Source organism: Mirounga leonina, unplaced genomic scaffold, assembly GCF_011800145.1.
Source record: "Mirounga leonina isolate KUSES-001 unplaced genomic scaffold, KU_Mleo_1.0 Mir_125, whole genome shotgun sequence".
Classification (NCBI taxonomy): Eukaryota; Metazoa; Chordata; class Mammalia; order Carnivora; family Phocidae; genus Mirounga; species Mirounga leonina.
Window position 1 is genome coordinate 8,708,318 of NW_023270305.1, and position 25,891 is coordinate 8,734,208.

General features: G+C 58.6%; 1 protein-coding gene and 1 long non-coding RNA gene across 5 annotated transcripts in view; both read right to left on the reverse strand.

The window, feature by feature from the left end:
• The window catches only part of HS1BP3 (HCLS1 binding protein 3), a 37,736-nt gene extending 12,520 nt beyond the window's left edge, over positions 1-25,216 (reverse strand). For 2 of the 4 annotated variants that reach the window (XM_035000661.1, XM_035000658.1), the window contains exons 1-6: positions 25,123-25,216; positions 20,573-20,738; positions 17,052-17,259; positions 14,823-15,042; positions 2,606-2,766; positions 1,657-1,771 (exon numbers count right to left, since the gene is read on the reverse strand). In XM_035000661.1, the coding sequence (XP_034856552.1) occupies positions 1,657-1,771; positions 2,606-2,766; positions 14,823-15,042; positions 17,052-17,259; positions 20,573-20,738; positions 25,123-25,154 (902 nt within the window). In that variant the 5' untranslated portion in view covers positions 25,155-25,216. Of the gene's footprint in view, positions 1-1,656; positions 1,772-2,605; positions 2,767-14,822; positions 15,043-17,051; positions 17,260-20,572; positions 20,739-24,172; positions 24,242-24,950; positions 25,082-25,122 lie in introns of those variants that run through there. The other 2 variants (XM_035000659.1, XM_035000660.1) reach the window with 2 other exon arrangements.
• On the reverse strand, positions 22,773-24,936 carry LOC118007631. The gene is made up of 2 exons (XR_004678443.1): positions 23,961-24,936; positions 22,773-22,999 (listed from the first exon to the last, which is right to left on the reverse strand). It is a non-coding gene; the product is annotated as an uncharacterized LOC118007631 (long non-coding RNA).
• Positions 25,217-25,891: the final 675 nt, after the last annotated feature.

Consider the following 25,891-nt stretch of genomic DNA (forward strand, 5'->3'; position numbering starts at 1 on the left):
AACAGACGCGTGACAGCATCGGTGAATGAATGAGCATCAGGAAGCTTTTTTATCACAAGGAACCCCGATCGCTGCCCGGAGAGTCACAGGGCCAGCACAAAGGCGAATAGAACCCGGCTCCCGCTCTCCGAACGCGAATTCTTTATCACCAGCTGTGTGGCAGAGTGAAGGCAGGGCCACGGACACCCGTTCTCCAGTAACCCCCAGAGGGCTCTGGGGGATGCCAAGAGGCACGCCAAAGGGAGAGGGTCCCCGAGACCAACGGGAACGTGCAGTACCCCACGCTGCTTCCCACTCATGCCCTCAGAGTCCTGCTGAACACTGGTATTGCCCCAGCCATCCGGCCACAGGACCCCCTTGAAGGCGACACCGGAGTTCTGCAGAACGCGGGTCGGGAGGCGCTGGTGTCAGACTCAGAAGGAACTGTGCCAGCGCAGTCCCCGGGGAATGGCCTCCCTGGGACGCACGGAGTCCTGGAGATGGCGGAGCCTCCCCGGGCAGGGCGCACTCAGAGGGGCCCTGCCGCCCTCCTCACGGCTGAGTCTGCTTCCCCATGCCTCAGTCTCTCCTCTCAAGACAGCACCGCCCCAGCTTCTCCCAGCCTGCCGGGGCGGTCAGGGCCGAGGACACAGATGACAGTGAAGAGACGCCAGGGACCACGGGGAGCTGTAAAGACGAGACAGCGTTCGCTGTGACCCGGGCACTGACAGGGCTGCCTAACAGCCGAGGCTGCTAACGAGGGCGCAGATGACAGCCTCTCGGCACCACGTAACCGTTCCTGGAAAGACGAAGCTCGGCCTCCCGTACACCGCTGAGCAAGGCTGCGTTCTGGGGGCACGGATGATGCAACGGAGACGCACAGTCCCAAGCACGCGGAGAGCGCAGCCGGCACACGCCGAAGCCTGGGGAGCGCTGCCGGCCCGGGGCGGGAGGCAGATCTCCCAGCCTCCTCTCCTCTAAGTGCTTCGAGAGTCCTGGAAGGAGCAGGGAGGACAGGACACAGGCCGGTGTCCTGTCCTCCAGTTGGGGGAGCCGTGGCCTTGGACCAGTTACCTCTCCCACACTCTGCTCTCTAAAACAGAGATCGAGCCTAGGTGGGGGGCCGTCGTGAGGATGAAATCGGGCCGCATGTGGAGTCTAGCACACAGACCACGGCAAGTGCTCTGAATAGGCGCTGGCATTGTCCACCCACCTCTGCGGAACAGACTACGCCTCACACTCCCTTCTCCAGCCCGCGCTGGGACCCTGCCGGGACTGGCCGCGGTCCGGCACATCTGCACTTTGCTACCAAGAACCCATCTTAGTTGTTCCCAAACCCACTTATGCCAATTATACTTGCTCTTGCAATTATATAATTTAATTATTCTTCACATAAACTATAAAAGTGTGAACATGGAAAGGAAAAGACTTGTATTCATGAAGTTCTTTCTGGAACCTGCAGGGCTGCGTGGGGCTGTGGCCCACCCCCACCTCCACCCCAGGCCCCCCCACTGCCTCCTGGTCAGAGCCGACCCACAGGCTCCTGCCTCGGAGGGGCCAAGATGGCCTCCCTTGGAGGCCGAAGCTGGGAGACGCTCCCACACAGGGACAGGTCCCTGGCTCTATCTAGGCTACTCTCAGGGCTGGCGGAGAAGCACCGAAAGGGACAGGTGGTACCTGAACAGCTCCGCGTGGGACATGGGCCCTCCACTCTCACTGGCGGCAGGCAGCAGTAAGGGGTCACCCAGAGGGACTGCACCGCCGAGGTCAGGATCTTCAAACAACTTCAGGGCTGTGGGGAAGGGAGGAGCAGAATGGTCCAGAGGACGTCCTGGCCCATCCTCAGCTGCCAAGGGGGTACAGGTGGAGACAGCCTCGCCCAGCCTCCTGGCCCAGCCTGGAGACAGTGGGCAAGGGAAAAGGCTGAGCACAGAGAACCCGAGGAAGAGGCCCAGGTGGGGAAAGAGGGCAAGGGACAGCACTCAAAGGTGACGCTGAAATTGTCAGGACATGTCCTCAGAGCCGTGAGGCCAGGACTGTGTCTGTCTCATCGGTGTGTTCTCAGGCTCAGCAGAGTCTGGCCCTCAGTGGGTGGTCACCAAGTGCTGGCTGGATTAATGGGGGACAGCATTTGTCCATCCTGAATGAGGACCCAGGTGGGGTGACAAAAGGTCAGACCCAGGGACAAGTACGGAAGTCCCAAGGCTGCTCGGCTTTCCCCTTTCCGACTCTGCACAGGACCCTCCAGTGGGGTTTATTCAGGTCACACAAACTCTCTCATTAGAATCCAAATCGTACAGGGCCCCAGCACACCTGGGTGGTTGCATCTCCTTCCCAGACAGTGCCCACATCTGGCCACTGGAATGACAAAGATGCCACCTCCTCTTCCATGGGATGATCAGAATAAACATACAGCCCTGGAATGTTCCAGGCTATGGGGACACAAAGTGCAAGACTAGATTTCTCCAGCAGAAAATCTCCATAACCTGAGTGTGTACCACGTCGAAACAGGACAAGGAGATTTCCACTGTGCTCACATGGGCAGGTCCAAAACCACTTACAAAAGGCTGGTTGGGTCACTGAGCGGACACCCAGAGTGAAGGAAATGCCTGGAGGCTCTACTTACGGTCCTGGAGGGGCAGGTCCTCTGCGGGGCGCTGCGGGGAGAGCTTCGTGCTTGGGCCGAAGAGCCCCTCATCAGGGTCCACCTCCTCATCAAAAATGGTGAGTCGGGGTGAGGGTTTAGGCTTCACAGCCACTTCAGGGCGTTTCTTGGACTTCTTAGAGCTACAGAATCACAGACACAGCTCAAGGTTAGGACTTTTCATGAGAGCCCGGCCGGCTGGCGCAGGTGGCCTGGTCAGAGCCGCGCAGGCGAGGTGAGCCTGAGCTTGTGTGAAGAAGGAACTTTCAGGTGCCCTGAGGTGTGAGGCCCTGCTGGCAGAAGCGGCTGAGCCCTGTGCCCCGTCAGGGTGTGCGGGAGGAGCAGGGGAATGTCTGAACGAACCAGATGACTGCCGGACAGCTCCCCGCCCGGAAGGGCCAGCCAGGACTCAGGTCTGCCCGCATGAGCACCGGGCAGAGAAGCTGCTCTCCTTCTGGACGCTGTAGGGGCCAACGGCCCCTCGTGCTCCCAGGGCCAGGCTCAGTCACTTCACAGCCACTTGGAAAGGGGGGTGGACGTAGTCTGAGGCTGGGAACAGGTGGTACCCAGGGACCAGCAGAAAGCAGCCTCGAGAAGTGAAACCTCCGTCACTCCAGCAAACACTTCAGTCCCACTGAGCGAACCCCACCTCCTTCAGGAAACCTCTCTGGCTACTCAGAGCCCCACTGGCTCTGTCACCCCCACCAAGGTCCCTTGATGTCTCATTCATCCACTGGCCAAAGTCCTGCCTTGGACCAGATGGTGCTTCGGAAAACTGGGAGAGGGCACGACGGAGGCTTCTGGGCCATGGGACTGCTTCCTTTCCTGCCCCGGGTGGTGGTGACACAGAGCGCATGGAAGCCTTTACGGACTCGAACCCTGCAGGTCTGCATACATAAATCACATCGCGAATAAATAAACAAACCTCGTTTTACTTTAACACAGCGATCCAATCCCTGCTGTGGATGCCAAAATTAGCCATTATAAGGTTCCCGCAAATAGTGAAAATACGCTTTTTACTGGAAACAGGATTTCTGGTATGCCTGTCTCCCTGGCAGGCAGATCCGCTGGACAGAGGTCACCGTCTGAGCGCCTGTTGGCAACACAATGCGGGAAACTGCACGCAGAAGCCCTGCCCTCCTCGATGACACCGACCAACCAGCGGCAGATGGACAGAACGGCAGGCGGCCCTGGGTGCTGGAGGAGGGCAGGGTGCTCAGAGGCGACCATTCCCACGTCTGGCTGCAGACTTCCGGTAGAATCTCAGGCTCAGCTGAGATGGGAGAAGCTACGGGAGCTGGAAAGGCACCTGCTGCTGGGTCACACCTCCAGGATGGAGCACACCTGTGCACTCAGGGCCGAGGCCCCACTCACGGTCCTGTGCTCTTGTCCCCTTGAATTGTCCCCATAGCAGGGAGGAGATGCAGGATGGGGTGAGGACAACAGGCTCGGGCCTACACATTTCGAGGACGAGATGGAGAGCAGAGGCTCAGTGGCAAGGTTGTGCCTGGAAGTCCCAAGCGCCCCTGTCCCTGCTTCCTCCATCCTGGGCACAAGCCAGACAGGCTCAGGGCACAGACCCCTAGGGACACGCCTCTGCTTTGCTGCCACCCCCCGGGCCCTGCTTGTGGTGCTGGGCAAGGTGGAAGGAGCCAGGCCTTCTCCCTCCTCACAGCGAGTGCTTTCCAGAAACGTCAGCCATGCCACCTCACACACCCTGAAGGGCCAAGGTAGCCTGCTCCGACAGGGACACCTGCTTTTAGTTTCACAGATCAGGCCGAGCCAGTTCGCCTTCATGACCCCTGGGAAGTGGGTACCAATGACAGGCCATGCCCCTCGAGGCAGGCCAGCCAGAGACGGCCCTAGCTGAGAGCTACGGGGTCAGAACCCCAGGGCCGGCCCAGGAAGCTGTGTTGGACTCTCCGAGGAATCTGGAGCCCCTGGCCCAGCCCGGGGCCTGTGGGTTCTGCCCCACTGCTGCCCTCAGTCACCCAACAGCCAGCCCTCACCTGGCGCCCTGGAGCAGGGGGCCAGAGACTTCCCACGGACCAGAAATCAGAGGACGGAAAGGAGGAAACTGTCTGGAGAACAAAGGAAGTGAGAGAACAAACGTGATGAATTCTGTCTGGAGAAGCTTCAGAGATCTCAGTGATTTCCCTTCTTACACCTACTTCTGGTTCTGAGGACACAGGTTAGGCCAGACTTTCCTGCTATGTGAATTTTCCTCTCAAATTGGATGAATGATCTTGTTTTTCTCCCCAGAGACATTTCCGATCTTTCATTGTCTTGAACTGACATAAAGCGAATCTATGGCTCGTGGGGCCGTTCTGTCGGGCACCATCTGTACTCTACCCCATCCACCCAGGCCATCCTCCGTCCCCAACTCTCCCTGACCGTCTCCAGGGGACACAAAGAACAGGCAGGAAATATGGAGCACTGACAGCTCAAAGCCCCAGGGTCCTGCTCTGGTCGGCCCCCGATCTTTAGTCTCTGGGACGCGAGAGCATGCCTGGTCCAGAGCAGACACTCAATAGATACTGGATGAAAGAAGGATGGAGGGATGAAAGGAAGGAAGGAAGGAGGGGAAAAAGGGAAGGACAGACAAATGAACAGACAGATGGACACAGATGATAGTACATCTCTTGTCCAGACTGATCTCCACCTGCTCCTCCAGGAAGAGTGGAAAGGGCATGAAGACGGGGTTTCCAGCACCAGTCGGAGACAGAGACGGTACCTGGAAGGCTTCGCTCCTCCGAAGCTGGTCTCCTCACCCGCCCTCAGCCACTCTGTACGCAGCAGGTGCGTTCACTCCGAATGCCCTCTGTGACCCAGCACTCACGAAGCACCTCCCACGCGCACCTCCGGGCTCAGCAGTGTCCCCAGACGCTCACAGCTGAGACTCAGAGGCCCATAAACCCGTCATGACCACACAGGGAAACAGTTCCGGAATACGCGGAGCACAGGGGAAGGATCCAACCCAGCCCTAGGGCTTCCTGGAGAAGGCAAAGCGAAACAGACATGGACTCAGGCAGAGGAAGTGAGCCCCTCATCTGTGGGGTCCTGCCAGGGGCATGGCTTGGGCATGATCAGGAACCGGGCCCCCAGGGAAGCTTGGCTCACGGTCCATGGAGAAATGATGAGGGCCTGGCCTGGGGGAGCACTGCAGTGTGACGGGGAGACAGGGAGACAGGGTCAGGGGGAACGTCAGAAGGCAAAAGAGCTCCTAGAACATTTGGACTGTGAAGTGATCAGTGAGCAGAAGGGGCGTGTCTAGAATGATGCCAGACTTCTGGCCTCAGGGAGAGGTCAGGCGTGTCCTGGGTAAGGTGTGTCCAAGCCCAGTTTCTTCCCCTCATTCACAGACTGCATGAACGAGGACTCAGGCTGCATACACGGGCTGCAGCCCTGCCCGCCCCCACCAGCCCCGTCCCTGCTCTACTCCTGCCCACTGTCTGTGGGTTGCGCCGCCCAACTCTGCCGTGCCCATCTGCCACCCGCCGCTGCACCACGATAAAGGATGCTTCTCTTCTCCCTTCGGCGAAGGGCGGGCCAACAGGATTAGACTCTTGTCACCAGGGCTAGGGCAACGGGGCACGGAACAGAGAAGTGAGCGGTGGACAGACCTCCTGGTAAGCAGGAAGGAGGTCACCTGAACCTGGGCAGGCTCGGGCCTGGCACAGGTGGCATGGGGGGAGGGGGGTGGGAGCAGGCGTGTGGATGCAAGTCCCTGTAGCATGCAGGTCCAGCTCTCCTGCTTTGTGTGCCTGATGGCAGACAGTGGTCCAGGGCGGGCCACATCATGCGGGCGGAGCAAACTGGAGGGTGGCGGCCCGGCGAGGCCAACAGCTCCAACAGTCCAAGGAGCAGCCCTGCTCACGGGGCTCAGGGAGTTGTGGCGACAGTGACGGACAAACGACGGCAGCCTCCCCTCCAGCCACCCAGGGGGTCTGTGTCCGTGTTCCCAGATGCACCTGCCCCCCTGGCTGACCACCGAGGGGCACCAGCTGCCCAGGACCTGTGTCACTTGAGTTGCGGGAGCATCTCCTGGACGAAACAGAAGGTGCTGGATCCTTCTGAAGCCAAGACTCACAGACAGCACGACTTACCTTCCAAGCCAGGGTGATGTTTAACCAAATACAGAAGTCAACCTCCTTTCCAATCATACAATGTTCGTGCTTTCCAATAAAGTATTTTTCATTTTAAAATTTTAAATTCAGTTTCTTTTTCACTGAGGGAAAATCTTCAGAGTGCCCATAAATAAGCTTTTGTGAAATGTATTCCGGGACAATGCTATTTGTAGTAGCACCAGGCCTCGGGGCCTCCACGATGACCCGGTCATCAGCGTGGTGCGGCTCATGGAGGACAGGCAGCCGCCCCAGGAGCTGGGCCAGCCTCCCCGGACGGGAGCTTCGGGGAAGTGCTGGACGGGGGCTGAGCAGAGTCGGGAAAGCGGCGCTCCAGGCAGAGACCGGCCCGGCACAAAGGCCAAGGTGGGAAGCGCCAAGTGGCCAAGAGCCGGGCAGCAGGCACACGGGGGAGGAGAGTCTGAGGGGAAGTCGGGGCACAGCCCAAAGGGCCTGGGGAAGAGTCTGGCCTTTCTGTTCCGGGTAAGCAGCCCTGGAGGGGGAATGCCAGGGAATCCACATGTGACCTCAGGCCAGTCATTCACTTCTCTGGGTCTGTTCCCTTAGCTCTTGCATGGGAGTAAGGAATGCTCTGGAAGCTGGAGCCCACATGCAGACTGGCAAAGGGCACAGTGGGAGCCTGATGCTGACAAGGTTCACATCATGTTTCCGCCCCTCGACTTTATTCTGGGCCCTAAATAAACAAGGCCTGCCTGGTAAACACCCATCATTTGCTGTAGCCCCAGGGTCACACTCAAGGATCTTTCTCAACAGCCGGAGCCTGACTCCCCAGGCCACTGAGCCTCAACTGAGGGCTCACTGACCAGGCCCTCACGATGCCCCTGCCCTCTCAGCTTGTGCGTGCTGACATTTCTTCTCTGCACGGGGGCCAAACCCTGCCCCTCACCTAGCACACACCTGCACCACCACTGAACCAGGCTGGTCTGGGTGCAGGGGGTCCGCCCCCCACTGCTGGAAAGCAAGGACCCAGCTCTGGCCACACCCGAAGTGCCCCGAGAGACCGAGTATACAAATGGGCAGAGCAGAGGTCAGACAGACCTGTGTCCCACACCCTGCAGCAACCAGCCCAGGAAATCAAACCACAGCTCTGCGGCTAGGGCCCGCGATGGCCAGGGCTTGATCGATAACTGCCAGCTACCCTAATCTTTACCCTGGTTTCCCTCTTCATAGGACCAGCCAGAGCAGGCCAAATATGCTCCCCCAACCGATCGCAGGGCGTGCAGGACGCCCCACCTCCAGGCGGCAGCCTCCCTCGCCACCAGCCTCCAGCTGGGGCATACCCGAGCCTTCTCTTTCCCACTAGGAATCGTTCCTACTCCCAGCCTGCCTCCGAGTCTCCGCTAAATGCAGGTCTGGCGGCTGACCCCTTCCTTGCTATGGCCAGCTCTCAATCAAGGCCTCTGCCTGTTTCTCACTTGGGCCGTCTTGGTTTCTTCCCACATCCCCGGTGACACTCCAAATGCTCACGTGACCCCTGAGGCCTGGCAGTCCCTGCGATTGCAAAAACCCATCATCCCCATCACCCACCCCAGAGAACACATGGACGAGGGCTGGGAAACTGGCATGCTGGCCCGAAAGGGGTCTTAGCCTGGAGGGAACAGGCAAGGTCCTGCCCAGAGCCCCACGGTGCGTGACTGGGTGCGTGACTGGGTGATCTTGGGCAGGTTCCCGAGTAATAACCACGAAGACACTGGATTTGCCCTCCAGCCCCTCAGGTGAAAGGCTCTGTCTGTCATTCTAATGCTCTTCCTTGGGGGCAGCCTGAGGCAGGGGGATGGCAGGTATGACCTCCCAAGAGTCCAATCCCCAGGGACTGTCCCTTCAATCCCATGAGGGAGAGCCAATCAAGCCGGCTGCTGGGGAGCCAGGCTGCGGGAGGCGGCCCTGCCCCCGGCTGCAGCCAAGTCCCACAGCTTGTACTGGGCGCTGGGAGCCGCATTCCACCACAGGAAATGGGAAGGCTGCCTTTACTTCAAACAGCCCAGGGCTTCCTCAGAGCAAAGCTCAAGTAGCGATAACAACACACAAAGGGAATTTCCTATACTACGTCTCACTGTATCCTTCTACCACTGGGGCTGGACTTTGTCTTCCATTTTTAAAGAGAGAAACTGAGGCGCTAAGATGTTCAACGACGTGCCCAGTGCCCTCCGGGATTTGAACCTGGGACTGCCTGCCTCTAATTCTGCTCTGGGCTGACCGCACACCCAGCTTTCCCAGGGGCTTTCAGACCATGCTCGAAGGGCCTCGGCCTTCCACGGAGCCACTCAGGGCCACGGGGAGGTGAGCTGAGGCCGAGGGGGCAGACATCCAGTCTCTACTCCTGTCCCAACCGGGCCAATTCTCCCTCAGGCTGATTGATACACACTGGGGCTCTGCAGGAATTTCTCCCGCACTGAAATTTTTACTACTGGATTTAAAAAGTGGAAAACGGATGCCTGGGTGGCTCAGTCGGTTAAGCATCTGCCTTCGGCTCAGGCCATGATCCCAGGGTCCTGGGATCGAGTCCCACATCGGGCTCCTTCCTCGGGGGAAACCTGCTTCTCCCTCTCCCTCTGCCGCTCCCCCTGCTTGTGCTCTCTCTCTCTGACAAATAAAGAAATAAATCTTCAAACGATCACCTTAAAAAAAGAAACAAAGTAGAAAGCACCGCCACACCGTTCATCCAGGCCAGTCTTTGTGCGCTAACATGGATGGGGAGATCCAGTCAGTAGAGCACGTGCTGCCGCCCGAATGAGGGATGTGGTGGTGACCAGCAGGACGTCTGTCACCGTGCCCCCTGCATTCCTCATTGATTTTGGTCCCAGGCCAGGCCAGGGCTGAGTGCTGTCTGCAGAGGTACACGACAAGGCCCGCCAGCCCTGGCTCCTGGCCCTCCTGTGACCCAGAGAACCGCTCCTGGCAGATGGCAGGTGGAAGGGGGGCCCCCAAGAACCCCTGAGCCCACCCTCCTGGAAGCCCCGCGGCCAGTGAACCTGCTGCTCCTGCCTCATTGCCCTCCTGCCATATCCCAGGCTTTCAGCAACTTTGGTTTCTGGGGCTCCTCAAGTGTGAATTTCCCCATGAATCACTAAAGAACTCCCGGGAGCCCCAGTCCAAGGGGGCCTCTCATGCACTCCAGGGTGCTGCAGGGTTCCCAGCGGGCCTGCTACCCTCGGCGGGGGCCAGAACACCAAAGGCGTCCAAGCCCGCGAGCGAGGCGGCCGAGAAGCTGCGGCTGTGCATCTCCCCAGGTGCGGCTGAGACCACCTGCACACCCCGCCGTGGCCCACCTGGGGGACATCTTGCTTCCAAATCTCAGAAATAGTAGTTCTGTGTGGCGACTGATGGACTTGGCAACTAACCTTATTGGGGTCACTGCTTCGCAATATATACGCGTATTAAGTCACACCGTACACCTTAAACTCACACAGTGCTATATGCTGATTAGTTCTCAATAAAGCTGGGGCAGAAATCAATAAATCTCCAACAGGAGCAAGTCTGGGGGTACCTGGCAGTGTGCCGGGAGGTCTTCAAAACCACAGGGTCATCCCAGAGCAGTGATTTTATCTAAACGTAGGCAGTAAGACATTTTTATACTAAAATGCGTATGATTCTTTTGTGAAGATAAAGCAACATTTTTATAAACAATTGTGACAAAATACATGATTCACACTCCAAAAAAAGGTCCAGCTTCCCCGCTGGAGGCCATGCACAGGACACTGGGTGGTGGCCCCCCTTCTGTGAGCAGAGAGCGGGAAGTCCAGCCTCGAGGGAAGGCATGTCCATGTAGGAACCAGCCTGTCCCTCGGGGTGCTGAGGATCCTCCCGGACTGGGGGTTGGATTGGGGGGGGGTGCTCCCTGGGCACCAGAGGAAGGGGTGGGAGGCAGCGGCCTCGCAAGTACGCAGGGTTTGCAAAAGCAGAGAGGCCTTCCCAAAAGAGAGGGATTAAGTCCCTAAAGAATCCTTCACTGGAGGGGCACAACCAAGGCCCCCAGGCCAAAGCTTCCAGGAACTGGCTCTAGGGCAGTTATCTGGGGAGAAAAGCTCCAAACACAATAAAGTTCCTCACTGCCTGTAATAGCAAAAACCTTCAGAAAACACCCGAATGCCCCCAGGCAGGCGCCTGACAATGCCACTTAGAACGCATCAGCACGAAGTTAAGAACGTAGAAGTCTACTTACTGATCTGGAAAGACCCAGTATATAAGCTGAAAATAAGCAAATTATGGAATGGCGCACACCACGCAGCCCCATTTGGGGTTACGAGAAACGTACATCCAGAGCGTATTCCTTCAGGGCGAAAGGCCTTTTCACTGTGTTTTCAGATTTTCTGTTACCAATCGTGTATTATTCAAGTTACGATTAAAGATGTCCCTAACAGGGTATTTCCGGCAGAAGGCAGAACTATTCTGGTAGAACTTCATCTTTCTCAGACGTGCGAAGTCTCGAAAACAGAGAGCAAAACCCGAAAACTCCGCGGGACAGGAGGGGACCGAGGGAGGACGCGGAGAGAAGAGCCAGCGCAAGAGGCATGTGCGCTCTGCGTGCAGTCCGCGGGTCACCCCAGCACGGAGCTGCTCCCAACCCTGCGGACAGGGGAGCAGCAGGGCCAGGTCGGGCCGGCCGAAGGCTCCTTCTGCCTCAGGGCGCTCTGCACTGGGCAGCAACTTGCCTTTGCCCCTAATCAACACCAGGTTTAAGAAACAAAGAAAAGCCAGGCCAGTCCCAGCACGGGGCTCTGTGCTGGCCGGCCCCCCTTCCAGCAGCCTTGTGGTAGGGCAACAGCGCCCCGCCGGGCCCACGGCAGGAAGGACGGACAGACGCCCGCGCCCTGGAACCGAGTCCACTCCAGAAAGCCAGGCCCAGATGGGCGCTTGCTGGCGGGGGCGGGGCGCTCAGCTGGGGCAGCGGGGTGCCGCATCTGCAGGGCAACTGAGGGCCCTGGGGGGGGCGGAGAAATATGCATGCAATGCCCACGTCTCCTGCGAAAACCACAATGCTCCCCACTCCCCACTAACAGCCAGGGTGGGCAGCCTGTTCAAGAGTCAACAGGCCCAGGGCGCCTGGGCGGCTCAGTTGGTTGAGCGACTGCCTTCGGCTCAGGTCATGATCCTGGAGTCCCTGGATCAAGTCCCGCATCGGGTTCCCTGCTCGGCAGGGAGTCTGCTTCTTCCTCTGACCCTCCCCCCTCTCATGTGCTCTCTCTCTCTCTCATTCTCTCTCTCAAATAAATAAATAAAATCTTAAAAAAAAAAAAAGAGTCAACAGGCCCATCTGGGTGCCCCAGGAGAGGGCACGGGTGGGGGGGCTGCCACCTGCAAGGCTCCACCAAGTCCCTGCTCAACTGTCCTCAACGTCCCCATCTGTGAAAGGGGGATAATCCCAGGGCTCTGCCCACCTCCCACACTGCAGAGTGACTGGAATCAAAGGGCAGTCAGGGTGACGCCGCCGAGTCGTGACCTGCCATTTGGGGCTGCATGAATTTGCAGGAGCGACCTGTCCCCAAACTTCAGCTTCCACACACCCCCCACCCACACACACCATGAGCCTGATACCACTGCGGCTCCTAGAGCACCATTTTCCACACCAAACCCACACAGGTCCCGAGAGCCATGTGGTGTGTCATGACCTCTTAAAAAAAAAAGCAGAGACAGAAATGTCTCGTCCCAGGAATGGGAATCGGTCCCTGGCATTTAATAAGCTCTCAGAAACCTTAGGTGTTATTCTCCCCGATGAGGGCAGCAGTACTGACTAATGTCACACCAGCCCTTACAGGGGAAACCAGCAGAAGGTCTTAAGCCTCTGGGGTCCCTTTTATTTTATTTTTATTTTTTTTAAAGATTTTATTTATTTATTTGACAGAGAGAGACACAGCGAGAGAGGGAACACAAGCAGGGGGAGTGGGAGAAGGAGAAGCAGGCTTCCCGCGGAGCAGGGAGCCCGATGCAGGGCTCGATCCCACAACTCTGGGATCATGACCTGAGCCGAAGGCAGACGCTTAATGACTGAGCCACCCAGGCGCCCCTCTGGGGTCCCTTTTAGGTGCTATGTTTTCCCGGGACTGGCGACAGTGCTGGGGGGCAGGTGGTCCCAGACGGCTGACACATCCCTCGACAATCTGCTACCGGAATAAGTAGGAAATTCAAGGCGGCCCTTGCCAACCCCAAAGAGCATTTTCCTACCCAAAAAAGGAGCCGCTTTGCTAAGCATGACCCTCAGCCAAAGGCTGGCGCAAACCACTGAAGTCCTTCTCGGTCTGGCTTTACGTGTGGTTACTCAGAACAACAGAGAGCCTGAGTTCAAACACAGCCTCCTCCCAACCAAAATAAAGCCCAAGAAGGGCCTGCAGGCCGTGTAAGGCCGATAAGAAGAGGCTACCACAGAGGTCTCCCCGCACAACCTCGCTGCCTCACCCCCAGGGCTGCTCACCCCCCGTCCAGGTCAGGGCGGCTGCGGAGGGCGGGGGACCTGACTCGGGGCATCAGGGGCTGCACGACTTGCGGCTCTGGGCCCGGGTGTCCTGCAGCGCCGGATCTTCCCTGAGTGTGAATCCTTGTCCTCTCTAGGCTGGTCATAGGGCAGCCCTGCAGCCATACCTCCTCCTGCGTGTCCCCAGCCTCACATGCCCCCCGACTCCCCTAGGATAGGAAAGCTGGAGGATGGTGGGCAGAGCTTCGGGACTGTGATTTTCACGTCCTTTACACTGAACTTGCCCCTCCCTGATTTCTGGAGACGGGCCTCTCTCGTCTGTTGACTGCACTTCGATCTCTCATCAGGGCAGAAGGACTGTCACCCCAGGTCTGCGATCTGATTCGGCGGAGGAGGTGGGGCAGCAAGCTGCGGCCGTGAGAAGAGCGAGCGCTAGCATTCATTGTAACTCAGTCTCCACAAGAGCCCTACAAAGCAATGCTACCATGACCCTATTCACTGCAGAAAACTGAAGACAAGGGGTAAATTGCCAGAGACATACTGCTGGTAAATGGCAGAGCCAGGATCAAGGCCAAGCAGTGTCCAGGACCCTGAGCTAGACTGGAATCCCAGGACTATTATTTACCAGCTGCCTGACCTCGGGCAGGGCACTCGGCCTCTGCAGGCTTCAGTTTCTTTAATCTGTAGAATGGGATAATAACATCTCCTTGCAGGCAGGGTGTCAAGGAGACCGAGTACATGAAGTGCAGAGTACCAAGCTCAGCGTGTAGGAAGTGCTCAGAAACACTGGTTCCCGCCTGTTCTTGCACGTTTGGGCCCAGAAGTGGTAAGGGCCATGGGGTGGCTGAGTCTGTCTGTCTGGGAGGTCCCGCCCCAGCACCTCAGCTTGTGCCCACTGGACGGGCCTTGGGAGCAGATGTCTCTCTGGTCTCATGCTGCCCCAGCACAGGGTGGTCGTCCAGCGGGAGCTTGGGAGCAGTGCACTGACTAGGGAAGGCAGTCAGGGGATCAGGAAAGGGGAAGGCGGCAGAGCACCAGGACACCGAGGGACCGCTGAGACCATACCTGGCTTACCTCTACTTCCCCACTGTACCTGTGTGCACACACCTGTGTGCATGTATGTGCATGTAAAGAGAACTCAGCTGAGTGGCCAGGGGGCCTGCGGCTCACTCTACCTTCTTCATCACACACAGCGGGCACCTTCCAGGTTATCAGTCCCTTCCACTCATGTGATTCGTGGGCCTTACAACTGCCTTGTTGGAAGGCAGGGCCCAGGTCAACAGCCCTGCTTTAAGAACAGTGACACGGGGCCTAGGGGGCTTCGATCACGGGCCACCAGCCCCAGGCCATCAGTGATGAGCTGCGTGGAGAGCCCAGGGCTCCTGGGCTGCTGAGCTGTCGGGGGTGGGCAGCCCTGCCAGGACTCCGTACAGAACTGGGGACCAGGGGCCTGCCCTGTGGCCAGGGAGGAGAAGGTAACATCTGAGCCCCGCCCGAGCACACCAGGCCACAGGGAGTGATGACCCAGGGAAACAGGTTTTCTCAGATGCCCGGGACGGAGGGAGGGACGGAGGGAGAGAGGAGCCCTCACCAGAGAGCCTGGAGCAGGCCAGAAGGAGGCCCTATCCAGGACATGGAGACCTACCGCATGATGCCCAGAGGGTCCAGTGCCTCCTCCTCTTCCTCCTCGGAGGAGTTTCTTGCATCCTCGCCCTTCTGGCCTGGGATGGGCAGACCCTCAGCCTCCACTCGGTCCTGTTGCTCGAAGAAGTCGAAAGCCTCCCCATCATCCTGGGCCTGGCTGTGTGCATCCAGGACAGAGACATCTCTGCTGGTGAGGTCCGCAGCCCCTGGGGATCTGGTGCCTGTCGAAGGAGATGGAGGAGGGCCCCTGACGTCCACAACCAGGGGACGAGGCAGCGCTGCCGTGCACCCAAGCTCCTGTGCTGGGACCTGAGCTGGGGGCCTCCCGCAGCGTCCTGGGACAGGGTGCCGGGTCTGGGTGCACAGGGGGCAGCCGGGGTTCCAAGCCTCGAGCCTGTAGTGAAGCCTGGAGTGGAGTGGTTATAGGTGCGAGCCTTGGAACCAGCTGGTAGCAGGGCAAGAGCCGAGCCTACGTCCACTGGCTAAGGGCAAAAAAGCCGGCCAGCTTACATCTGTGGGGCATATCAGGGAGCTCTGGCAATCCAGCCACGGATGAAGACTGGCTCCAAGGGTCTGGGCGCTTAGACTATGAACCCAATGGGTGCACAGTGAGCTCATGGAAGATTCCAGAATGAACTGTAATGGCTCCACTACAAAGTGGCTTACATCAGCACTTCTCAAAGCATGGCCCCCAGATGGATATCCATGATGCGGTAAGCACAGAAAGGGAGAGCAAGCATCTGGAAACATCCATAGCAGCTTGGCACTGTCACGACATCTAGACATGTGATTTCGTATTTGTGAAAGTATCTGTCCGTGACAGATTGGGAATACGAATCTAGTCTTTCCCCACAGATGGACTGAGAAATGTGGGTTTAGACTACTTGTTCACCTCTATCCAGATAGTTACTGGGTAGAAGATCTTTGAAAGCAGTTCCTATTTTTTTTTTTTTTTTAAGATTTTATTTATTTGACAGAGAGAGACAGCGAGAGAGGGAACACAAGTAGGGGGAGTGGGAGAGGGAGAAGCAGGCCTCCCGCTGAGCAGGGAGCCCGATGCGGGGCTCGATCCCAGGACCCTGGGATCATGACCTGAGCCGAAGGCAGCCGCTTAACCAACTGAGCCACCCAGGGGCCCCTGAAAGCAGTTCCTATTAAAAAAACAAAACAAAACAAAACACCCTTAGATAAGGGACCTATAGTATGCCTGGGAACAAGATATTAACACATACGTCAAAGTAATATGTGTTACTACGTTACATAAATCTAGGCAGTAATCATACATTGCCTTATATTATGCTTTGTTATTAGGACAAATGTGAAAATACCACTCAAAATTTCAATTCCGTGTAACAGGCATTGTGTAAAAAGCATTTCACAGGTATGGACTCATTGAACTATTGTAAAAATCCACGTGAGAGATCCTGTTCATGCCTCTACTTTACAGATAAGGAAACGGAGGCACAGAAAGCCTAAGAGAGTCAAACCACTGTATCTTGCTTCTCTGTAACAGAGGGGCCAGGAGATCTGGAGTTTCTCCCAGTTATGGATCAGCGGGAGCCCCCATATCACAGGCAACACAGCCCACTGGGGGGCAAGCAGGTTGTGATCTCGTAGCAAACAACTCGGGGCCCACAGGTGCAGGGGAGGGGCTGGAAAAGGAGACAAGTAGCCAGGGCTCTGCCCCCACCTCTGTGCATTCACTGGCTTTGCTTTTTTTCTTCCTCACCCCTTTAAAAAATTTTTTGGCTTATTTGCTGTTGTCTTCTGAAAAACTCCTATCTGTCTTGTGACGCTTAGAGACGGCAGTCATTGGGAAGAAAAGTTAAACAGAGTGGTCCAAAGAAGGGAGAAAGTCAGGGGGGAGAGCCCAGCACCTCCCGAGGAGACCCCTCCCCGGCCAGGGGCACATAAGCACTTCATCTGCCTTGGGGCCTCTGTGCAGGCCTGGACACTGGGGGGGTGTCCCCGGGGGCCCGGTCTGCAGGCCTGGCTGGCAGGAGGCAACGTGGGGGGCGGATGCGTATGGGTTGGGGCACTCTGGGGGTGGCCAGGAGGGGCACGGGTGGGGTCAGACCACAGAGAAGGCCCCGTGTGAGCCCTGTCCAGCACCCAGGCAGGCAGCGTCCTCCTGCCGGCAGCGGTGGGCCCGCTTTGGCCCAGCCAGGGGAGTGAGGCCTGGTTCTGGGCCAACAAAGGCCTCAGAGGTTAGGGACAGAGCCTCAGGTACCTAAGAATTCTAGCAGCTCTGGGCTTCCTGCCAACTCGGCATCCTTCGAGACACAGCGCAGAATCTCATTGAACACGGCTCTTCTTTCCCGGATGTCGGACTCCCCAACGAACAGGACCTTCTTGGGGAGCGGGGGAAGGCTGGACGTGGAGTAACGACTGCTCAGTTTCTGGTAGAACTCCTCGATCTCACTGTACTTTTTGGAGACCTGGAATGAGAGGAGCATGAGGCTTCCCGAATATTCTCCCCCTCACCCTGCCCAGACAGCGCAGAGGCCGGCCTGTTTGGAGAGACGGTCCCCAGGACAGCTGCCCCAGGACAGACAGGTGCTTTGGGCATGCCTCGTTCCCTCTGACCCTCCACCCATCCCCCTGCCTGGGGCTCCATTCCCAACACCCCCTAATCCGTGCTAGGCTAAATTATGAAAGTCTTAGTAGCCAAAGGGGAGATATAATCATGGTGGATTCCCCTGTCACAGGTCCAGGTAGAGACCTGTGACACAGGGACCCCGGCCTGGCCCACAGGTGACCATGCCTGCTTCCATTCCGGGCCTGCAGCACATTAGTGGGGGGACCTCATGGTCTGGCCAGCTGTTAGGTCATCTTCCTACAACAACAGGAATCACCTCTTCTCAGCACGGATCTCTGGATCATTCTCCCCTGCAGGAGCATCAGCCTTCTGGTGGGGACGGTCCTTACAGTGTTCACGTGGAGAAGAACCACATATGGCAAGGTTGTTTTCGGTGCTGCTGTCAGCCAGGACTCCCCCCACCCCACCCCCGCTCCCCGCACCCTGGGACCTCAGGGAAGCAGGCAGGAAGGGCGTCTCAGGCCATCTGAGTCACCCTGAGACAGCACCCCGTCTCCGGCTGAGTCCGCTCTGTGTGAGGCCACCCCAGCATGGTCTCTGCCCCACACCGCCCGGGCCTCACGTGGCGTGAGCAGCCTGAAGCGTGGCAGGGTCGAGGCATCGCTGCGGATGTAACCCAAGTGGGCTCTCAGCTCCCAGCCACACACCCCACCAGCCGCCTAGCATCCTCCCTTGTCTTGGACTCTGTGCTCTCCCCTTGTGCGAGACTCTGAGGGAGCACGGAGCATACAAACAAGGATAGTCCCACTCCTACTCCCAGGCCAATGCTGGAAATGCCTGTGGCTGATGGACGAGACCCGGGAACCCTGGGGCACGGTGGTGTCAGAGCATGCACCCTGGCCAACTAGAACTCTCCCCAGAACCCCCAGCCTGTGCGGGGTTCAGATGCTGGCAGGTGGCTGGGTGGAATTTAGATCCCCAGCACCCCCACCCCCCACACACTGGGGAGTCACCTGGGACAGGGGACTGTAGCCTGCAGTTGTCAACACAAGAGCCTGGCTCTGGAGCTTTCCTGAGAACAGCCCTCAAGGAAAGGTAAGAGGATCCCTTCACACAAGGGATGCAGGCTCCAAGCCCCGCCCCCGCGGTCCTGAGAACAGGTGACTCCAGGCAGGCTCCATCCGGGAAGCTCTGACCCTGAGGGTTGAGCGCCCTCTGCTGGCCCGACAGCTCCACACTGGCCCAGCCCACGGACCCACCGGGACCGTGGTCATGGAAGCTTCGAGTTTCCAGAGCACTGACCGTGCGAGGGGCCAGGAAGTTTTAAGTCAGAGGTGTCACCCCATCCAGGACCCACATTCATCAGTGTTCCAAAGCCAGGGCTTTTCAAGTAGCTACCTGAACTGCAGCAAGAGGCTGAGAGGGGCAGGGAGTGCGGAGGATGGGAGCTCCCGTGTGTCTGGCGAGTCCACGTGCAGGGCAGACGGCAGCAGCGCACGGGGAGTCCGCTAATCGGCAGGCGTACCCAGTGCCCCTTTCCGGGACTGGTTTTACTTTCTGATTAGCAATTAAATTCATTTTTATGTTAAAGCATGTGTATCCTTTTCAGGAATAGAATGCAATATGCTTTTTTTTTTTAAAGCTAAATCATGAAACTTCAGAGACTTTCTGGCTTTGGGTTACATCCCCAGATTTCATGGGGGGGCGGTGGTGGTGGTAAATGCATTCTCCTCTGCCCTCACAGGTGGTTCAAAATGTCTGAGAAGCACTGCAGGAACGGCCACCCAGGCCATGCACACGCACCCTTCGCAGGGCGTGGGTATTACTGGTCAGAAGAAAGCGGCACTGGTGTGATGCATGGAGGGGTCAAGCTGTCGTCACACGTGAGGCTGGCCGTCGGCACAGCACGAACAGGCTTGCCTGGATGCTCCTCGGGGCTCCCCGAATGCTGCCTCTCTGTTATGCCCGGAGACGTGACCTCAGATATGCTCTTCTGGTTCCCGTCCCCGAAAACGGGCGTGTGTGGAGCTCCACAGGGGGTCGGGCCAGATTGTCAGGAGCTGCAAACCCCACCACTCGGGGCCAAGCAGAACCAGAACCACCACCTAACATTAGACCTTGATTCTCACCCAAAGTCAAAGTAGCACATGAAAGACATGTCCTTTAGATGCTTCCCATGTGTTAAATCTCCCTCAAAGACCCATGCCATGCATTTTTATCTCTGAGAAGGTGACGTCTCTGCTCCTAGGGCACCGGAGCGGGGTCACTCACTGTTTCCCTTCCTGTCTTGGCTGCCAGGAGATTCAGAATGAACCGCGTGCAAACCTGTAGCTACTGATCCCATCTAGACCACAGGGCTCTGGTTCATCTTACCTTTATTTCAAAGCTCTCTCTTCCCTCAGCTCCTGTGACTCCACGAAGGCCTCAGAGGCTCCTCCCTCTCCGCGACCGTCTCTGGGGTTCCCTCCTAAGCCCTTCCCTCCGCCCTGAACGTCCATTCTCTGGGCAACCTCATCCACTCCCAGACTTTCAACATCACCTCCAAGCTGACGCCTCCCACACCTGCCTCCTAGGCCTGACAGGTCCCTGGCTCTAGCCTCATGGATTCGTCCTCCTGTGTCCATCAGACAGACACTTTATACTCTACACAGCCCCCCCGCCCCAAGACCTGCCCCTCCGCTCCTTACTTCCGCTGGTGCACATGGTCAGTCAGCAGATGATATGCATGTTACCGTGGAGATATTTTACAACCCTCTGTGTCCCCCTCACACCAACCACTGCTGGCCTGCCTCCAGCCCTCCCCTGGAGCATCACTGGCCTGGTCGCTGGGCCCCCTACCCCTGCCCGGTTCCTTCCAACCCAACTCCACTCCCCACCGGATGGGCCAGTGAGTCACTCTCCTACTTAAAACTCCTCTTTGGCTGCAAGGCAAGTCAGGCTCCCTACACGCCCTCCATGACCCAGACTCTGCCCGTTGTCTCCCGCTTCCTTCGGGATGATGCTCCACTGCATGCAGTTCCCCGCACGCGACCCCCACGGCTAGCCTCCGCTTAGGCTGTGCCCTCTGCCGGGGGGCCCCTGTGCCCCAGTGCTGGCTAGAGAAGCGCCCGCTCCCTGATGCTGCTCACACCGTGGTGGCAGGTGCGTCTGCGCGCCTGGCCCCCTGCCCCCTGGGCCCCCCCAGGAACATCCTGGCAGAGCCCCCAGCTCACCAAGAACTGGACGACATCCTCGGGCCTGTGCTTAGCCGACTTGAACGCAGCCAGCCGGGTAACCACCAGGATCTGGTACTCCACGTGGCCTGACATCATCTTGCCCCGCACCTCCTGGTGCTGGGGCACGGTCAGGTCGAGGCCCGTGTGGACATTCTGCACTCGCCTGCCAAAGGGAGAGAAGGCAAAGGAAGCTCAGGTTTAAGTCAGCAGGCCTCTCGAGTGACACGCAGACAGGACCTCAGGAGGATCCTGCAGGCCTGGGTGGGGGGCACTCTGCAGGCTGTCCTCAGTGGTCACTGCTTCGGGCCACCTGCCCCGCCACACACCAGCCTCTCCTGAGGCCTGGCTTCCCAAGCCTCACGCGTGGGTCCTGCCTATGGGCTGCTCCCAGACCCCGGGCCGTCCCCAGCAGCAAAACAAGTGGGAGCAGAAGAGACGGGCTTGTGGAAAGTCACCCACAGGGAGGAGTGTTCCATACCCTCGGTGCATGAGCCCCTGCAGGATTCGGAGGGATAGCATCTGGGGGCTCTATTCCCGACAAGGAACGTGCCTGGCTCCCTGCACGTAGTGCAAGAACGAGACGCCGCCGGGAGCCTGGGTAGACACGCATCTCTTCAGCGAACCGGAGGGCAGCGGGGCTACAACCGAACCTGCCCAGGGCCCTGGATGCAGGGTCCTCCTTAGCCTCGGGGCCCCGCAAGGCACTGAGAAGGCTGCTGCATGAGGCTTGGAGAGGGTGCTCAGCAAAACAGCACAGCTCTCGCAGAATCTGTCAATGCTACACCAACGTACTGAGTTGTATGGGGGGCAAACAAGTCACGAAACGTTTTCCCTGAAGTGATAAAAAAATACGGTAACTGCATCCCCATCCTTTGTAAGGGGGTAATGCAGACCCACGTGTTCAAATACACATGGACAGGACCCCTCATCATCAAGGTCAAACCTTCTATGGGCTGGGTAGGACTTCCAGAACACAAGTAAAGGGGTGCTCCTAGGAGGAGGGCGCTTCTGGGCTAAAACTGTACCAGGGCAAGGCCCTTTCCCTCTCTGGACTAAGGTCCCAATACCTCAAAGACACTCTGTCCCCCAGGACTCCTTCCGCGCGGATTTCTCCCACCTCCACACCAGGCATGCAACACAGTCACCATGGGGATGCCGTCTGTCACCCACCAGGGACAATGCCATACGCCCGCATGTGAAGTGTGCACCTACACGAGCATTTTCCCGGGACCCAGAGCACACTGCCACAGGCTGATGACGCGGGGAGGCCCAGGCGACACCAGATGTACCTTTGTGAGATGGAACACCACACCTAAGGTATCAGCCCTCCTTTCCTTTGCCCAGTAACCGAATGAGTGTGCTTGGCCTCGCGCCGAGCGAGCCGGGCTGCTCCTGGCTTAGCGCGCGGTGTGCACGCGTGTTCCCGTGACGAGCGCAGAGCCCACTCGAGGTGAGCCTCGCGGCGGCCAGCGCTGCTGCAGGCTCTCGGGACCTCAGCTGAGCCACTCCTGCTCCGGCAGCCCTACAGGGGACACCACCGCTGGGACCCACTTAAAGAGCGGGAAAGAGACACAAGGGAGTCACCTGCCCGGGTCTCCGCAGGTCAGAGCTACCCCAGAGCCGGGGCTGCCTCTTGCAGGGTGGAGGGAGGACTCAGGATCATTACTGCAATGAAGCACAGGCGGGCGGAAGTGCAGAGGAGGGGGGCCTACGGCCGGGCTCACGCTCTCCCTCTCAGTACCCCGCATCTGACCACACCGGGACCCGCAGTCCACAAGCCCGCTGCCTTCTGCTGTCCCTCCTGTTCCTGTCATGCCTCCTCAGCTGGGAGGCTCTGGGGTGCCACGGCTGGAACCACGGCTTCGGGCCCCAGCTCCCCCGCCCCGTCCCGAACTCTCCAGTTCTCTGCCTCCTTTGTACCGGGGCCCAGCAGCTGCCCGGGACGGGGACAAACACTCGGACATGCCACCCGGTCCCACAGGGAATTCATGGCCACAAGCAGCAAGCTGCAGCCTGGGCCTGGCACCCCTCCCTTGCTCTAGACCTGGGCTTCTCCAAGTGTGGTCCCCGCTGCAACGGTGTCACCTGGGAAATTCAGGCCACTGAATCAGAAGCCCTGGGCCCGGCGGGGGGGGAGGGCGGCGGTGGACACACTAGGAGTTGACAACTCTTCCAGGTAACAGATGCAGCAGCCACAGCCGATACAGAAACTTTATTTATGGGCATGACATGGCTCAAGGGCGTAGGGTGGTCAGCTACGCCTTAGACCAAGCTTCTCGAACCTCACAGGCATCCGAGTCACCTGAGGAAGCTGTCAATAGGCAGATCTGGATTCAGCAGGTCGGGGCCGGGGCCTGAGAGTCTGCATTTCCAGCCAGCTCCCCCGTGATGCTGATGCTATTCTGCTGTTCCTGGGACCATCCGCTGAACAGCAAGACATGGAGTCTAAGCCGCCTCTCTCAACAAACCCCTGATAAACCCCCAATGCCTGTTCTCCTGACAGCCCTGCTTATTTCACCAAGAAGGGCAGCAATGAGAGAAATCCCTGAGCCTCCCCCACCGCTGGGGACACACTGGTTGGCTCCTACCTGAGGCCATCTCCTACTCAAGGCACGCTTCTGCAAGTCTTCCTTCCCCCCTTCTCTCTCTCCCTCCACCCCCCGCACTGTCCCCCTGCTCCCAAACCCACAGTTCTTCACTGCCTCACCCAACACTCCCCCAGGCCCACTCCACTCCAGCCATGCTGGCCTCCTTGCTGGTGCCCAAGCACCATCCCTCCCCGCCCCCCCTCACGCCTGCCCTAGGACACTGGCTCTGCTGTCCTCTCTGCTCGTACGGTCTTGTTCAAGATACCCTCATGGCTCTCTCCCTCAGGGAGTCAGGATCTGCCCAACTGCCCCTCTATCAGAACGACACTCCTGGACAAAACAGCACTCACTCCTATCTCTTTTTCCCTGCTGTTGAATTTTCCTTCATACCATTTATCATCCCTGACACATCATCTGTCTACCTCCTGTCTAGCTGTCCCCACTAAAGCTCCATGAGATGGGCTTCATTCTGTCCACTGAATCTGAACCAGTCCTTGGCACAGAGCAGGTCAGTAGCTGCTGGACGAACGCAGGTGTGAATGCACGCGGTGATGAGCGGCGGGGGGCTACGCTGGGAAGCTGTGCTGGGGCCTGACTGTGAAGCGCCTGCCCTGTGACTGGTCTCGAGCGTCTGAACCCACCCTGTGGGCAGGTGCGAGTAGGAAGGAGTGAGCACCGCCCCCTGGGTCTTCATCACCAGCACCCATGCACCCATGCCCGTGGGCAGGCCCTGCAGGATCGGGGCAGGGAGGGAAGCCACCCACCCCCTTCCAAAGCACCCCGCACCAAAGTCACACCCCACTGCGTGTGGCTGAGACAGGTGTCTTTTGCCGGCACTGCTCACACCTTCCAATCTCAAACCTCCTTTTTGCAGAGAATGAAACAGGCTCAGGGAGAGGTGACTTAGGGAGCACCAGGTACACCTCTTGCGCCTATGAAGACACAGCCTGTGACCTCCCTGGGCCATGCAGGGGGCACCAAGCAGGTTCTGGGATCAGGGTTTACTTACAGAATCACATTTTTCTAGACCTGAAGTTACAGGGGCGCTCAGATTACAGCTGGAAAAAGAACAGTTGGGCTGGGAAAGACATACATTCATTTAAGCAATAAACTGGCATCTTAGACCAAGATCCTGTGTAGGGGGAACGAGAGTGGGGTCTATGAAAATACCTTAAGTGAGTCACTCTACGAAAGACTCAAAGCATGTGCATCCCATGCTTCCCAGGATCCACCTTGCACCAGGTCCCCCAGGTCTGGGTCAGGGTGAGCCCACCCGGCACCTTCTGCCTCCGAGGCCTCTAACTTGCACTTCTCCTGAGCTGCCTCCTTGAGGAGCTGCCACCTCTTCTCTTGCCTTCGCCTGGTTAACTCCTACTCTTCCTGAGGGACGTGGCCTCATTCGCCCACTTCTCGAAGTCGGGTTCCGCACTTGCACTGTGTTCCCAAGGAACCTGAACCTACTGCCCGCCCCCCCTTAGCTTCTGGCCCCCCCGCAGGTTTGTGTTCATTCCGTGCCCCCTGCAAGGCCGGGCCTTTTTTGATTCACCCCCATCCCCAGGGCCACGCACTGGGCCTGGCACACAGTGAGCACTGAAAGGAGCCATAAACCGTATTTTCGGGCTCAAAAGAAATGAACGCACATCTGCAAAGGGGACAGGAGACCCCCTCTCCGCCCGCCTGCGGGGCCAGCCAATCCCGGCCTTCCACTGGGTCCGGGGCGAGTTCGTTACCCTTTTAAGGGCCTCAGTTTTCCCCATCTGTAAAACGGGGACACTCAATGCGCCCACCTCTCCTGCAGGGCGGTGGAGGGGCCGACCCCAGGCAACCCGCCGGGGCGCTGGCGAGGCCGCGCCGCGGGCCCACGGGGCCAGCCGCCTCCGCCTGGTCCTCGGACGGGGGCGCATCGGCTCGTTCGCGCGCACCCGAGACGCGGCGCCAGGCACGGGGGGTCTGGCTCACCTGGAGGTGACGAACACCGCCGGGGACTGCATGACCGCGGCGGCTCCGGGCGGGGCGCACGGTCACGGGACCCGCGGGCGCCAGCGTCGCCGCGTCCCCGCCCCGCGCGCTCGGCCCGCCCCGGCTCCAGCCTCCGCCCGCCCCCTGGTGGCCACCGAGCTCGGCCAGCGGCCGCTGTAAATTTCCGGCCTTTCTGCAACTTCGAGCAGTGACCACGCCCCGACCGCCCTGCGCCGGCTCGGCGCTGTCGGAGGCCCGTGTCCAGCTAGGTCACGCCCCCTGTCTCCCCACCCGCACCCCTAGTGCCCGGACCAGGGTCCCGAGCCAACGCGGCGGCCGGGAGGCACGCGAGGATAAGCGCAGGAAGCTTGTTGGTAACCGCAAGGCCTGGGCTGCGCCGCTTGTCCTGGTGGCGACAGCGCCCGGGTCACTCTTAGGAGAGTGCCCAGAGTGTCCCGGTTCACACGGCAAATTACTGGGCTCCGCTGCCTTGGGGAGAGTGTTGGGAAACAAGGCAGCCAGTGGTCATGGCCCCGGGGGTGCTTAGAGGAGGGTCAGATGAGGTAACCTATAGCCCAGCAAACAAGATCAATTAGACCCGCGGGTGGGGCGTTGTCCCAAGAAGCCGCCCCTGACGACTCCAGAGGCCTTCCAGTAAAAGAGCAACAGGGCCTTCTCAACAAAAGCTTCTCAAAGCTTCTTTCCTCTCCCCTGCTAAGGAGATAATTGTTCTGACTCTTGTTAAAACCCCTCGGAAGACTTCCTGAGA